This window comes from Condylura cristata, unplaced genomic scaffold (assembly GCF_000260355.1).
Source record: "Condylura cristata isolate star-nosed mole 26May11 unplaced genomic scaffold, ConCri1.0 scaffold00005, whole genome shotgun sequence".
NCBI classification, from domain to species: Eukaryota; Metazoa; Chordata; class Mammalia; order Eulipotyphla; family Talpidae; genus Condylura; species Condylura cristata.
Window position 1 is genome coordinate 4,807,654 of NW_004567106.1, and position 16,141 is coordinate 4,823,794.

At 37.4% G+C, this 16,141-nt stretch overlaps 1 protein-coding gene across 1 annotated transcript in view; it reads left to right on the top strand.

The window, feature by feature from the left end:
- Positions 1–16,141, top strand: part of VPS41 (vacuolar protein sorting 41 homolog (S. cerevisiae)) — a 186,294-nt gene that overhangs the window by 70,074 nt on the left and 100,079 nt on the right. The window contains exon 5 of the mRNA XM_012720747.1: positions 12,298–12,372. Coding sequence (XP_012576201.1) covers positions 12,298–12,372 — 75 coding nt within the window. The remainder of the gene's footprint in view (positions 1–12,297; positions 12,373–16,141) is intronic.

A 16,141-nucleotide genomic window follows, 5' to 3' on the forward strand; every position in this document is an offset into this window, starting at 1 on the left:
TTTGATCTGATATAAGTATAGCAGTTCCTGCCTTCTTTTTGGCCCATTTGCTTGTAGGATTGTTTTCTATCCTTTTATATTCAGTCTGTTTTTATCTTTTGTAGTTAGATGTGTTTCCTTCAGACAGCAGAATGATGGTTTCTGTTTTTTAATCCATCCTGCAACTCTGTGTCATTTGACTGATGAGTTTAAGGCATTTACATTTAGAGATAATATTGATATACTAGCACCTACATTTGCCATTATGGTCCTTCTGTATTTTTATTCCTTGTTTTGAGCTGTTCTTGTTCGTTCTTCTGTTGGATTTGGTTTGAGGACTTCTTATAGTAGTTTTTGGAGTGGGGGTTTAGTCTTGACAAAATTGTGGAATTTCTGTTTGTCTGAGAATGTCCTTATTCTTTCTTTGTAGAGGAAGGAAAGCTTTGCAGGGTAGAGTATTCTTGGTTAGCATTAAATGCTTTGGAATTTGTTGAGAATGTCCCTCCACTCTCTTCTTGCCCATAGTGTTTCTTCAGAGAAGTCTGATGTCATCTGAATCAGTTTCCCTTTGTAGGTTATTTGTTTCTTCCCTCTTGCATTCTCATTATCTTTTCTTTATCTTGCAATCTTGGAATTTTTATTATGGTATGTCTATCTGTTCTTCTCCTCTCATCATGGTAGTTTGGGGTCTGTCTTGCTTCTTGGATGTCTACTTTTATCTCCTTCTTCAAATTAGGGAAGTTCTCTTCTATTATCTCTGTGAATATTTTCTCTATTCCTTGGCCTTTCTCTTTGCCTTCTGGGATACCTATAAATCTGATATTTCCTTTCCTAATGGTGTCAGATAGTTCTTGAAGCGTTTCTTCATTCCTTTTCCTTTTTCCTTCTCTTTCTTTTTCTTTTTAAATTCTCTTTGTTTCTGTGTCTTCGAGGATGCTGATTTGTTCTTCCATTTCATGTATTCTGTTTTCATAACTTTCCCCAGCATTCTTTATCTCTTCTAGTGGCCTTTACATCGCCTGCATTTCTTCTGTTTCCTTTTTTAATGTCTCATTTTCTTTCTTCAGTTCGCTGATTACTTGTCTCATATTTTTTAAATTTCTTTCATTCGTTTTCTTCAACTCCTGGATGGCTTGCCTCATTTCATTTTGTTTGTTTATCATGATGATTCTGAATTCTCTATCTGGTAGGTTGAACAGTTCTTCTATTTCTTTGGTGGTTTCTGTTGACTGATCTTTTTGATTTGAATTTTCCCCCTGTGGACTTGCTTGAATATTTGTTTGTCGTCTTTTCCCTGTTGTGTATTTTCTAATACTTTCTATTCGCTTATACACAGTGTTGCTATTATTGGCTGGCAATTTTTGTTTGTTTTTATGGATATTCTTTCTGGAATAGCTGAGGGACTTCCAGACACTTCAGTTGTGGAGGGTATTCTGAGTTCTGTTGTTTTTTCCAGCCCCCCACTGTGTGTAATTGTGTCTCTTGTGTCAGCTGGTAACGGTCAGGGGACTCTTGTGTTGTTCAGCCTCTTCTAGTAACACGTTGAGGCCATGTTTCTGGAAGATGTCTGTTGATCTCTGTAGCCTTCAGATGTCCCAGGTTCCCTCTATGCTTGGTGTGCCCGTGGTGGTTATGATGAATTAGAAGTGTTGTAGGTCTCCCTGGAGCTGGGCCTTTGGCTGAGTTGGTGGTTGGCTTTGTTTACACTCTAAGTACTGTGAGCTTTTCTGGCTCCCAAGTCTTCAGGCCTCTGTTGGGGGGTGGGATCTCCCCCTCCCCATAGGAGTTACTGAAATCCTCCCATCTGAGCAGTCTGCCAGTCCTCCCTCTGAGCTTTCATGGCTCCTTTTGTTTAGTCCAAATAGTCCCTCCCTCAGCAGTGCCTCCCCACTGCCTGAGGGCCTCTCACAGAGCCCAGCTGTATCTCTTTAACTCCAGGGTTTTACCACAGTTTTTTTTTTTTTTTGGGGGGGGGTAGATGTGGCAAGCAGGTAGACTCCTGAGCAAGTCTCCCCATTTGAGGCACTTCCTAGGACCTCTCTATGTTGAATGTGCCCATGCAAGATTGTTAAAATTGCCCCCCACACCCCCCAGCAGCTTGGTATCCAGTCACCTAGCTTTGTTGTGTTAGCTCATATCCAGGGCCTTGTTGGGGCTGCTGGGGCAAAGGTCAGCAACAGGTCTGTGGAGTATCCTCTGGTCTCTGGTTCTGAGCTGCAGTCTTTTCCCACGATTTGGTTTCCTCACCCTAGCTGTATTGTCTTAGTTTATCTCCAGGGTTGTAGCAGGGCTGGGACAACAGGCTGTGGAGCATTGGCAGCAGCAGGCCGTTTCCCTCTGCAGCGCTTCCTGGCTCCAGGTGCCTAGCCTTTTAAAAGAGCCAAAAGAGTAGGAAGCCACTGGTGTTCCCCCGATCAGAGTTGCAGGTTTCAGCTAATTCTGCCTGTGCAGCTTGCTTCATGGGAACTCCCCAATCGCCAGTTCTCCCTCAGTTATTTTCCTTCTAGTGAGTCCAGGTCATTCTCATTTGGGTTGAAACACTTAGCATGAAAGTCTATAGTCCGTTTGTATATAATCACATTGGAGTTTGGATGTAGTTGTCTAGATGTCTTTATTCTGCCGCTATCTTGCTGGTTCCCGAGCTGGTGGAGCTGATCAGGGGCTTTTCGAAGTGCCCATGTGCTCCAGATTGGATCTGCAATTTCAGCGATTTTTTCCCTCACCCAGGCATTGAGGATCAGATTTGCAGTCTTTCTGCAGCCTGGGCTCCACTCACTTAGCTGAGCCGTCCCTCTTCATCTGCAGGGATTAGCGTGGGGCAAAGTGGCTCCTGCAGCCCCGGGAACTTCCAGGCTCCTGGGTTTTCCCAGGAGCTCCCTTCTGATTCCCCCTCAGTTATCTACCTTCTAGTGAGTCCAGGGTGTTTTCGTTTGGGTTGAAAGTTGCAGTCAGTAAGTCTATTGTCCGTTTTCAGTCCTCAATTCCTACGCAAGCATGGATGCAGTGATCTCGGAGTCTACCCTGCCGCCATCTTCCGGAAGTCCAGTGTAGTGACATTTTATAACGTTTACATTGTAATTACACAGAGCTAACCCCATTGTCAGAGGTGAGGTCACAGTTCTTCAGACTGCAGTCTGCTGAAGATTTCTGACATCAGCAACAAGGTTGGAAGGGTCCTAAATTCATCCATGTGGGTGATGATTAGTAAAAAAGGACTCACAAAATTTGCTGAAGATATTTTACTCATGAGTATCATTTATGCAAGGAAAAGCTATTGGTCAAAAAATCATGGCCCTGGCCCTCCCTGGTGGCACAGTGAGTTAAAGCACAGCACTAAGAAGCTAAAGCCATTTCAGCTTGAGTTTAATCCCTACTCCGGAGGTGATCCACATGACACTGCAGACCTCTCCTGACCCACCCACTGCTCCCCTCAGCAGTATACTTCTGCTGTCTGCCTGTTCTGCTCCCCACTGTTTCTGGGGAATCCACTCACTCACCATACCTCTGGCCTGTACTCCAGTTCTGTAAACATAAATAAAATCTTTTAAAAAGAAATAGAAATCATGGCCCTCTCTGATGATGCAACAGGGTGGGACTCAGCACTGCAAGCTGTCGCAGCTGCTTCTGTGTGAGTTCCATCCCTGACCTCAGAGGTGACCCACATAGCACAGCAGACCTCTCCTTGCTCTCCCACTGCTTCCCTCAGCAGTGTACTTTGTAGATCTGCCTGTTCTGTGCTCCCCACCCCCCGCCTCAGTCTGGTGAATTCTGTCACCACCCCTGCACCTCTGGCCTGTACCCCAGTTCTGTATACATAAACAAAATAAATATTTTTTTAAAAAATCAGTCAAAAGAAGAGATGCATAGGGCAGAGAAAACACAAAGCTCTCTTTTGGCCAGGCCAAATTCTTTTCTACATAATCCTTTTCTTAGTTTTCTTTTGGATTCCTTGATTTTAGAAATCTAGATATTTCTATTTCTCGACGCCTTAGAAAATATCTATGGAAAGCATCTTTGTAAAATAATGTTTGCCATCTAAATAGGCAGAGTATATCATGTAAAAAGTTGATGCGAGTGTCACCGAACCTTTAATATATATGCGGATTGAATCCTGAACAGCAGTGTGAGGCCAAGATGTAAGTCAGATATAATTCATAACTTAAAGGTAATCACTAATAAGATAGAAATAGAATGAACAACATCTAAATTCATCTAAATAGTAGAAAAGAATAAATAATATGGTTAAAGAATATTAATTAGATGGGAAAACATGATTCTAAAGAGAATAAAATAATATAGCAATTAAGACTATGTTAAATGGGCCAGATATTCTATTATTGTAAGTTCAGCCTCAGCTCTGAAGGATACATATCCCATAAAATAATTAAAGCTATACATGTCCCATAAAATAATTAAAGCTATATATGTGTGTGTGTGTATAGATACATATGTAGAAATATAAAAGTCAAACAAAACTTAAGCATGTTGGCAATAAAAATGTGAGAAGTAGCAGTTTTAGGCAAAAGAGCATGAACTAGCAGAAGGCATACGTTTAATAGTCTAAAAGAATATGTAACAGCAATACCCTTTAAAGTGTCAAATTATAGGGTATATGATATCCAGACCAAAATTTAATTGAAATTCAAGGAGAAATGAACAAAAGCACAATTGTAGTGGGAATTTTTTAAATGTTTTGGTTTTTAATAGATCAAGTAAATGGAAGGATATACACCAGTTAAGCAATATAAATAATATAATTAAAAATAGGTGTCTTGAGCCTCAAAATTGAGAATATTAATTACTTTGAAAGGGCACCTTAGGTTTCAAAGACATAGTAATTCTTTTCTAAAAGTAGATATTATACATTCTCTGAACACAATTGCACTTACATTGTTTATTAATAATCTGGTAACTAAGTAATTAACTAAGTAATTAACCACCACCCTTAGAAATGAAACAAAGCAAAATGTGTTACAAATTTCAAATAGAAAATAATCGCTATGCTTTTACATTATCTTCTGGTCTCCAGTTTGTGGCAGTAGTTGTACAAAAAAGAATAATGCAAAAAATTTTGTGACTTTTATGTTTAGTAAATGAACAGTTACAACTAACAAACCATATATTAACCTCAAGAAATTAGAGTAAGGTCAACAGAGTTATTCCAAGACATAAGAAAAATTATCATGGAATTGGAGAAGAAACTAATAAAATAGAAAACATAACAGCGTAGACTGATGGAAGTATTGCTTGTATGAAAAGGCAAGTATAACTGAGTAAACATTTAAGAGGGATAATCAAAGAAAAAATATTTGTGTGTGTGTGTATATGTGTGTGTGTATATACATACATATATATGTATATATACATATATGTGTATATACACACATGTATATATGCACACACATATATATAAGATAACGGCTATGTATTTTCATATTTGTAAATATTAAATAGGGAAAAAGCATAGTACTAAGAGGATTGTAAATGATGATATATATAAAACTCTTAGAATGCGACCTTCTGTTACTCAGCATATAGTAAGTTAAATTAGCAGTAGCAGTACCACCACTTCCTATTGGTAGTAGCAATATTAGCACTATTAAGATATTACAGGAGCAACATGTAAAATTTAAAAATATATATTACTAAGAATTAGAAATTATTATTTCCTGTTTTTCTCCTGGAGAGTATAAACAAACAAAATAGAATTCAAACATTGGATTGACTTGACAGTCATGGGAAAATGCAAACTCCAAGAAGTAGAACATTAATTATACTGTTCCCAGACAATTTCATGGCCTAGTTCATTCTCAATGTTACTTATAGTGTTTTAATGTTTATTTTCATTGGGAAGTAGACCTTTAACAAATATATAAAATCTACAATAAAACAAATAGTTAGAAAGCATGCAATAAATGACCAGCCACTCTTAAGAATGGACCAGGTGATATACTCACAATTATCTTAAATTATTTTCCCTTATTCTTGACTGTTATAGTAATAACTACAGCGTTTCCTTTTCATTTTACACCCTTTTTGTATACTCCTGTGTGTCTAGGGACACACTGAACTACAGCTATCTATTTTGTATGTGTGCATATTAAGAGATAAGACATTGATATTCTCATCTGTGCTCTCCCAGAATAAAAAAAAGAAGTTTAAAACTTTATTTGTTGACATTAAAGTAGGCCTAAATAAGTGGAGATCCATACTGTGTTTATGGATTAGATGAATAAATAATTTAAAAATATCAAAGGGAACATTCTCAGCATTTCACCAGTAAGAAAGATTAAGAAATTTTCTCCTAGAATGCTAAAAATATTTACCACGACTGGGTATTAAGTTTAATCAAACACTTTTCTGCATTTGTTGAGATGATCTGATTTTCCTTTAATTAATATAGAAAATGACATGATATTGGTTAATTTCCCTATGATATGCCAGCTTTTTATCTCCAGAATAAACTTGATTTTTCTTTGTCTGCTGACTCTGTTAATGTTTCCCCTACAGTTTTTCCATTTCTGTTCATGAGTAAGGTTTTCATGTACTACTTCTTTTTCATTGTCTTCGAATTTTGTTATTGTAAGGTTATGCTGGTCTAAATGAGTTCAGAAATGTTTTCTTCTTATCTGGTTTGCTAGAAAAATTTGTGTGTCATTGCAATTTTTTTCTTTTTAACTATCTCATGAAGTTTTAATACTCTCTTGAGTAAGTTTGATAGTAACTATGAGCTTGATAATAAGATAGTGGTGAGTGATAATGAAAAAATCAGTGAAGGAATTTCAATGTGTTTGGATGGAATGTTACAAAATTTTAGATTGGGTGACCAGAGAGTGTCCCTAAGAAAATGACCACCTTTGAAGAACCAGTGAAAGAGTATTCCATGCACTGACAAATAAATACAGTTTCTAAGCCTGGAGAAACAGCAAAATATTCATCTTGGCTGGAGGAGGAAGAACACAGTAGAGAGTAGAAGAGCAGAAGCTGGAAGGAAGGCTTTAGCCAAATTAACAAGGCTGTATGGCCATAGTAACAGCTATGAGATGGGAGGCAATTGGAGATTTAAAAGCAAAGGGGAGGTGTTATCTGACCAACCTGGTAACAGTATGCTTCGCTGCTTTGTTAAGAATGGGCTTCTGGGGGTGATAGGACAGAAGTAGGGCTGCCAGTTAGGGGCCATTATGATAGTCCAGAGAATAATGTGGTGGGCTGGATCCAAATGCCAGTTGTAGGGGTGAAAATGTTCAAAATCGGGATGAATTTTGTTTGAAGTGATAGTGGGAATTGGTCACAGATAAGATACAAAGTGTGGAAGAAAGTCAGGAGTCAAAAATAGCTCCTGTGTTTTCTGCTGGCGGCTGAAATTAGGAAGCCATCAGGAAGAACCTTTTAGGAGGGGATGTAGGCTCTGTGCTTGCATATATTTTGGTTGAGGTCCTGTTAGGCATCCAAATAATTACATAACAGACAGTTCGAGATATTAATCTGAAACATGGAGCAATCCAATTTGAAGAAAGAAATTTAGAAGCCATTCTGCAGCCTGGGAGAAATCCCCAAGGGGCAAGTGTAGATGTAAAGGGGAAGGGTACAAGGACTGGCCCAGGTTACAGACCTCAGAAGCTAAAGCCACCCCACTAAAGAGACTGAGAGGGAATTTATTTTCTTTTTAAATTGAAAAGACATGCTAGACAGGTGGTATCTTAGAAGGAAAGAGTTATGGACGATGTTATATGTTTCTGGTAGGTAGAGTGAATTAGTATTGTTCAGTACCTATTATGTTCAGTAACATGAGATTATTTTATCTGAAAATTCACTCAGAAGAATAAATAATAGAAAAACACAAGGATAGCAAAGAATTATGACTGAGACTTGCCTAACCACATTTCAAAATGTACTCTATACACCCTCTGTAATTGAATTAATGTTCAAATGATACAGTGATGGACAAAGAGAATATAGTTGAAAGCTAGATTATCTCAGTGCATGTAAATATTTATTATATGATAAACACAGTTCTCAGGAGAAGGATGGGTTACTTAATAAATGGGGCTTCCCCAACTAAAATCCTTGTGGAAGAAAATAAATGAACTCTGAAAGTATTAAAGATGTAAATCTAAGAAATAATGCACTAACCACCTTGCAAAAGAAATACAGGAGATCACATTAACCCAGTTTAATGTCTAGATGGGGTATTGAACCAAGATTTCATACTTCAAAAACTAAATAATACAGGAAATTGAGAAAGACAAAAAAAAAAATACAAAACATGAGTAAGAGATGTGAATGGGCGGTTTACAGAAGAGCAAATTAATTGGCTAACAAACTTAAGAAAAATGCTTAAGCTTATTAGTAGTTAGGCAAATAAATCAATGAATTGATCACTGGCAGGAAAATAGTTCAAGCACTTTTATTTCTAACAGAGATACAAGGGAAGGAGGATTCTATACCTTGAGTGTATGTCGTGTTCCTCACCCCACCCCAGCTTCTCCCAACCTTCCCCTTTACCTCCCATATTAATAATGTGGCAGCACAAATAGTTTTTACTCAGTAAGAAATATGTTGTAATGAAATTTGGTTTATTTGTGCTTGCATGGTGGCCTAACCACATAGTAGTGCTGTGGCTCCTGTCGGCTCACATGAACTCTTCAGGACTCGCTTCTCTATGGTGCAGTGGCAATAACCACCTTTCCTTGACTGCTTCACCTGCAGTTGTGAACACATTGTGTGGAGGCCAGGTCTTTCCATCTTCAGTGTGATTGAGACACATTTCGCACTGGACACATTTAGCTTTATAATACCAGGGTCTCAAGAACAAATTACATAAAGCTTTATATGTATGTGACAAAAATGTACTTCCGAATGTAAGTGATAGTAAAGAAAGGTTCTGTGCAGGAGAATTACATTCAGTGTCGGAGTTCAGTGTTAGAGGCTTCCTGCAGTGGTGAAAATCTGGAATCTTTGGCCTTTTATTGTGGAAGCTGCTGATCACATGTGGCCACTGAGCACTTAGCATGTGCTAGTGCAACTGAGGAACTGGATTTTGTACTTTATATTGAAAGGACAGGTTCATTAGAAAAAGAAAGGCACCTTTGTGTTTTATTTTAATTTAACTTCCTATGTAAGTAGTAATGGATGGCACCATTATTGGACAGTCAGGAAACTGTTCTTGATGAGACTATGTACACCTATTAAAACACTTATTAAATTATATTTTGATATAAATTATAACCAATGAACTAATGCTAATTAAAATACAGTGGGAGGTATATGGGGGTTATATTTGCCAAGAGAAAAAGAGTATTAAAATGCTCTTTGGTAAAAAGCATTTTTCCTGAGGAGATGAGGAAGCCCAACTATGAAAATAAAATTTGATAAATGTGTGAGAAGTACCATAAAAGTCCAGGACAAAACCCAGCAAACACAGCCTCTTGGAAAACTGGCTTTTTATTTAACTTGCTTCTCTGCCTGCAAGCATCTTAATAGATCTTTTCAATTGGATGATATTCTAGATCCTGGTATCTGAAGAAATGCCCAAATTATGTACAGCTGGGGATAAAATCTGTTCTAAACTGAGAAAACCAGTCCTGAATGACTGATGAAAAATGCCATGATGTACATTCTGGAATGAACTGTATGTTGTGTTGTCTATTACCAAACATCTTTCGGTAGTAAAACACAAGGCACAAACATTCAAGATAAAATATCCAGGGAAATATTTAAATGTATCTAAAGTTATTTTCCCATAAAAATAAATATGTGTAGGCCCTCCCTCGTGGCGCAGCGGGTTAAAGCACAGCACTGAGAATCTGAAGCCACTTCCGCATGAGTTCGATTCCCGCCTGCCGCCTGCCCCGGAGGAGACCACATGGCGAGCCAGACCTCTCCTGACCCGCCCGCTGCTCCCCTCAGCAGTGTACTCCGTAGATCTGCCTGTTCTGCTCCCCACTCTGTCTCTGGTGAAGCCTCTCACCGCCCCTGAGCCTCTGGCCTGTACCCCAGTTCTGTATGCACAAATAAATAAATAAATCTTTAAAAAAAAAGAAAAAGAAAAGAAACAACACAGAAACCCTAAAGAATCTATTAAAAAATAAATAAGTAAATAAATATGTGTATTTAGGGAGAGAGGTGCCAAATCTGTTACAGGGCAGGGAGAGAAGGGCACCCCTGAGCTCCCAAACCTGCCTGCTCTAAATAGATTCTGCCATCCACCACATCAAGACAACACATAAAAATGAACTTTAATGCAGTGGGTATACAATACCCACTGATTTCTAAATCAAACACCTAAAGTTACCCATCCCCTCGTGGGCAAAAGTCAACCCAAAAGGGATTGGTCTAACACAAGGCCTGAAAGCACGCTACAAGCCTAAAGCACCTTCTGGCTGGGACCCATAGAAAAAGGTCAAAAATGGCCAGACAAGTCTGGGAGGAAAAGAGCAAAAGCAAAATTAATATAAACACTGCCATAGTCAGCCTCCCCACAGGTCTCACCCACATGTCTTTCAACCAGTCCAGGGCCAAGAAACAAGCCTGGTTTCTTCATCACATGCTTGTTGCTCCATGTGGCTTCTTCAGGTCTCCTGGGTCTCCATCCTGCTTCCTTCCTTCTCTTTAGATTCCTTCTATCCTTTTTCTCTCAACTCCACCCTCCTTCTGGAAGGTGCAACTTCCCCTTTTCCTAGGGACCACCCAGTTACAATACTGCCTGTGTCTCTGGAGAATCCTCTCACTACCCCTGCACCTCTGGCTCGTACCCCAGTTTTGTATGCTTAAATGAAATGAAATCTTTAAGAATAACGAGAAAGATTGTAGCCAATCAACACACATCACAGGAATTTTTCTTAGCAGCTTCAAGGTTGTGGGAGCCATTCTGAAGCCACGGAATTTTGGTCTGCCCCTAACTCTTGCTTACCTAACTCTGAGTTAATTTCCATTGAGGAATAATCCAATGTTTAGTTTTGTGTACTTGTTGTGTATCAACAAGCCAAAGGATTATGGAGGGAACTATGATAAATGAGGTAAGTCAGAAGGAGAGAAATACTTGGTGGTATCGCTTATATGTGAATATAGAGAAACAAAACAAAGGGGCACATAAAAGCCAGCAAATAGCAAACACCAGAAATCTGACTATCCTGTTGATACTACTAGAGGGAAATGGAAGTGATCAAAGTAGGGAGGGAGATAGACTGTTGGAAACCTAGGTGTTGCTTCATGCTGAGTGTGGCATGGTAGCAGAATGGTGTTATCCTATAAGTCTGAATCAAATACAATGTTGTAAACAGGTGTTACCTCACACACACACACACACAAAGTCAGCTATTGTTTTCAAAACTTTGCAAGCAATTAATGGAGCGTTACTTTTCATAGCTAGCTTGTTCCTGTCGTGTTTTGTTTATGACAGTTGGACACCATTCTTACTTAAGAATAAATAAAAGAAGACATTACTATTTTTTTTAAGATGTATTTATTTATGCATACAGAACTGGGTGCAGGCCAGAGGGGCAAGGGTGGTGAGAGCCTTCACCAGAGACAGAGTGGGGAGCAGAACAGGAAGATCCACGAAGTGCACTGCTACGGGGAGCAGTGGGTGGGTCAGGAGAGGTCTGCTGCACATGTAGACCACCTCCAGCCTGGGGATCAACTAGCACTGAAATGGCTGTGGCTTGTTTGCTGTGCTGCGCTTTAACCCATTGTGCCACCAGGGAGGGCCCTCATTACCAATTTTTAATGTCATTATTTACTGATTTTGACTTCTACCTTTACCCTTTAGAAAACACAAAATTGGAAAACCTGACTTTTGTCTTCACCCATCTTTAAATTTGAGATCTTTCAAAACATTGGGGGGGATAATAGAATTAGTTAATATCTAGTAGACCTTGTGGGTTCCCCTTAGAAAGTACTAAGCATAAACTATAAGGTAAGAAAATATGAGGTGGTTAACCATACTAAGCACCATTCTTGTACATATATATCGTGATTTTTATTTCTACTTTTGTTTACTTTGTCCTGTTAATGGATTTTGGTTGGGAAAGAACCAGAAAATGGATTAGTAGAATAAAGAGGCAGAGAATAGGTAAGAAAAATAACATTTTAGCTGGACTTCAGCTACATGAAATAGATAATTTGGGGGAAATCGTTGGCTTCTATTCTTGTTACTCTCTGAGAACAAACCTCCATTATACTATTTTCATTTGCAAAAGCAAATGCTTTGGACTCGTGCATCTAAATTAATAGACTACCTGTATTGCTTAAATGTTAGAAAGAACTGAGATGTGATCATTAACATGCTCATAAAGTTTTATTTATTTATTTTTATAGAGTCCTGTGAAGATAAACCAGATTAGCCTGGATGAAAGTGGAGAACACATGGGTGTGTGTTCAGAGGATGGCAAGGTATGCACTTGATGTCTCTTTGTGATGTCATCTTACCACAGGTGCTCAGAAAGCCACTCAGCTTACTGTATACCTGCATTAGGAGAACCACGACTATTCTTTTCGAGTATTGGCCTTGCTTCCTATTGCTCATAATTAAAGTAAAATATATTTTTCACAAATGTGCCTTAGGAAAAGTAATTACAAGAATGTCAATAATATAACTACTATTAAGCTGATTAACAGCTGTGGCAGGGGGACATGTCACCTTAATCATTACTGCTATGCCACTTATACTTCAGTGACTAGTCTGCAGCTCCTGCAAGACAGTAGCTTAATGCCTTTCTACCATAAATCCACAAAATTGGATTTTGTGGGCATGATTTCTGTGGGCCTGTAGTTTTCATTTTCACACACAAGTTATGAATGTTTCTCTTGAATTATAGAATCTTTTGATAAGCAATCATAGTTTATCAGAAGAATAAAGTGTCTTACAATGGCCACATTAAATAAATGTAAAATCAATATATGTACAGTTTTCTAAAAACCTGGCACCCACTTCCTTGACCGAGGACATACATCATTTGTGTAGTGTATAACTAACAATTATCAGTGCTTCTTGCTGATGTTGAGCTGTGACATTTAGTGGTTGTGGTGATTGATTTTCCACTTATAAGAATGTCTTTTTTGTTTTTCAGTCGATGGAAGTCTTTTCTAATGTTGGTTTGCAATGATGAAATTCTAATGCACAATGTATTTAAGCTACTTTTCCAAAATAACAGTTTTAAGAAGAAAGTGCTTTAAGGATCATTACAAAATCATTGAGTAGAGCAGATTTCCTGATCTAATTTTATATTTTTTAAGTGGTATAAAGTAAATGAGCCATTAGGATGAGTAAATTTAAAGCAGTATACTCAGTGCAAAAGATTTATACCCATTTACTCTCTTAACAAAAGAAAAATGAAGTCCTCTTGACATACAAAATGCATTTAATATATCTAAGCCAAATGTTGCCCAAAGAGTCTTGAAGTAGTAATTGGCACACTCAATGCATTTCAAAAAATAGTGTCAAATTTTATAGTACTTTCTGAAATTCTGAAATGAATAAGATTGTCAAAGAGGGATCATGGAGAATTTAGTATGCAAAGAATTTGAGAATTATCCAAACTGTTGAGATATATTTTTTGTTCATGCATCTGTAAAGACAGAGCATTTTGTTTTCTTAGAGATGAATAATTTCTTCTGCACTGGTAACAAATTAATTGAGCTAATGTGTTAAAAGAGCATATACACTCTTTGTTTTGGTAAAGAATTTTTAGAACATACTTCACTAGGAATTTTTAGAACTTTAAGTGTTGAAGAATTATTTGATGTGGGGCACTTTAACTATGTCTAGTGAATAATAAAATGACACACAGATGTCTTTTGGTACACTTCTTAGCAAACACCTTTGCATTTGCATTTTCCATTTTATTTGAATTTATATCTAGCATATTTTGGTGCAGATTCATGATACACTTTTAAAAATTGTTTTCTCATTTTATTAGCATTGGTAGGTTTGACAATATAAAGCTAGTCCTTACTATGGAGTGGTAAGAATTATGAAGATTGAGTGGCTAGGATAGAACAACATGGTAAAGTGATTAGTGATGATAAAAAATAAACATGTTAACCTCCAGATATTTAGGTCAAATATATCTTTAAGTAGCTGCTGTGATTTTTCTTTTGTTAGTATATTAGAATTCCTAGATTCTCCCCAGTCTTCAGTGTAACATTTGGTATTTGTGTTCACTTTTAAATTCATAATTCTAGCAGTTGCTCAGCATATACTCTGTTTATTCAGCTGGTCTTCATTTTACTTATTTATTTATTTATTTATTTATTTATTTATTTATTTATTTATTTATTTATTTATTTATTTATTTATTCATTCATCTATCTGTCTATCTGTCTATCTATCTATTCATTTATTTATGGCTTCCCTATGCTTGAGTTTTCAGTTTTATCATATAAATGGAGTGTGTGTGTGTCTGTTTGTGTGTTTCCATATAGTTTCATTTTACTGCCACACATTTTTAGTCTACTTTCAGGATAAATACATTCAAGATTTATCTTAATTTCTTTTTGTCCTGCTCTGGAGCATGGACTAGTGACAAGAGCTTGGACTAACAAGGACAACATCCATAGCAGCAAGAAGTGGCCATAGCAGTAATAAACCACTCTTGTAATTCAGTTTGCTAAGTTATGTCATGTTCGAGTCTATTTTCATTAATTGTCTCTGGAACACAGGAAATCCTTTTGATCCATATACCGAACTGCTGTTTTCATTTCAGGAAAGTTTACTTCAGTTATGATTTTGATTATTGCTTCAGTTCCATTTGTTTTCATTTCTTCAAAGAAACTCAATAATACTTGTGCTGGAGGCAGTCTCTCGCAGAGGCTAAGAGCATCGCTCTGTATTCCCAGTGTCTGGATGGCGTACTCACTGTGCTGCTAGGTTGGACATGTTGCTTGACCTCCCAGTGCCTCCACTTCCTCAGCTAGGCTGCGGGCGCGGGAGACCTGCATGTCTGGCCTCTTTTCCAGCATTATTGCACCTAAATTTTTTCAGAGTAAAGGGGTGAATGAATAAGAACTATTCACCCTTCTCTTTTTGAAAATATTAGAGATTGTAAGAAAAATCTGACATATTGTATGCCACACCGCTGTCTTTTCATTTCTCAGGAGTCAAAGTTGCTGTACTTGTTTGTTGTGTGGCCGATTTGCTTTTTTTCACTGAATTTTCTTTCACTGAGTTTCTTCTACTGCTTTGGAAGTTTTATTACATTTTTACATTTTTAATTTTCCTGAATCATCCTATCCCATCTCCATTTTTATCAAACTGATAAGACATTCAATTTTTAAAATTACATATATGTAATATGTTACATCATTAAAATTAAAAATAATATAGCAGGTTTTTTGGCCCTGCTTGTTATTATTTTGGTTGTACTAACTGGGAGCATTTAATACTTTGGCCATTTCACTCACAGTTCCTCTAAATCAGATGGGTGGTTGTTGCCCAGTTTTTCATTGGCAAATACATAGAAATCCAAGCTAAATTGGAGAAGGATTACATACCTTCCTTATTGTTCATGAAGGACGATTTTCTTCAGTCAGTAAAACATTCATTATGTTACTTCTGTTGTCCTCTTATGGTTCCGTGGATTTGTAGTTAATGAGAATTCCTCTGTGACTTTACAATAGATTGCAAATTCCTGTTCTGAATTTACTCTTCTTCATTGGGTATTTTTTGTGACACATTGGAGAAAGTTGTTAAGGAAGCTTACTGGAGATGTCTTTTTCTAAAACATTGTCTTTATTTTAACCTTTAGGTATATGATTCTTCAAATGAGCTCTTCCTTGAAGGAAGCTCTCCAGGCTGCCATTTAATGCATTCCTTTCACAGATTAATTGATTGGGGGAGGGGAGGCTGGAAGTCTGGGGAGAGGAGAATCAAAATAAAGAGGGAATAAGTGAGAAAGAGCATATACACTCTTTGTTTTGGTAAAGAATTTTTAGAACATACTTCACTAGGAATTTTTAGAACTTTAAGTGTTGAAGAATTATTTGATGTGGGGCACTTTAACTATGTCTAGTGAATAATAAAATGACACACAGATGTCTTTTGGTACACTTCTTAGCAAACACCTTTGCATTTGCATTTTCCATTTTATTTGAATTTATATCTAGCATATTTTGGTGCAGATTCATGATACACTTTTAAAAATTGTTTTCTCATTTTATTAGC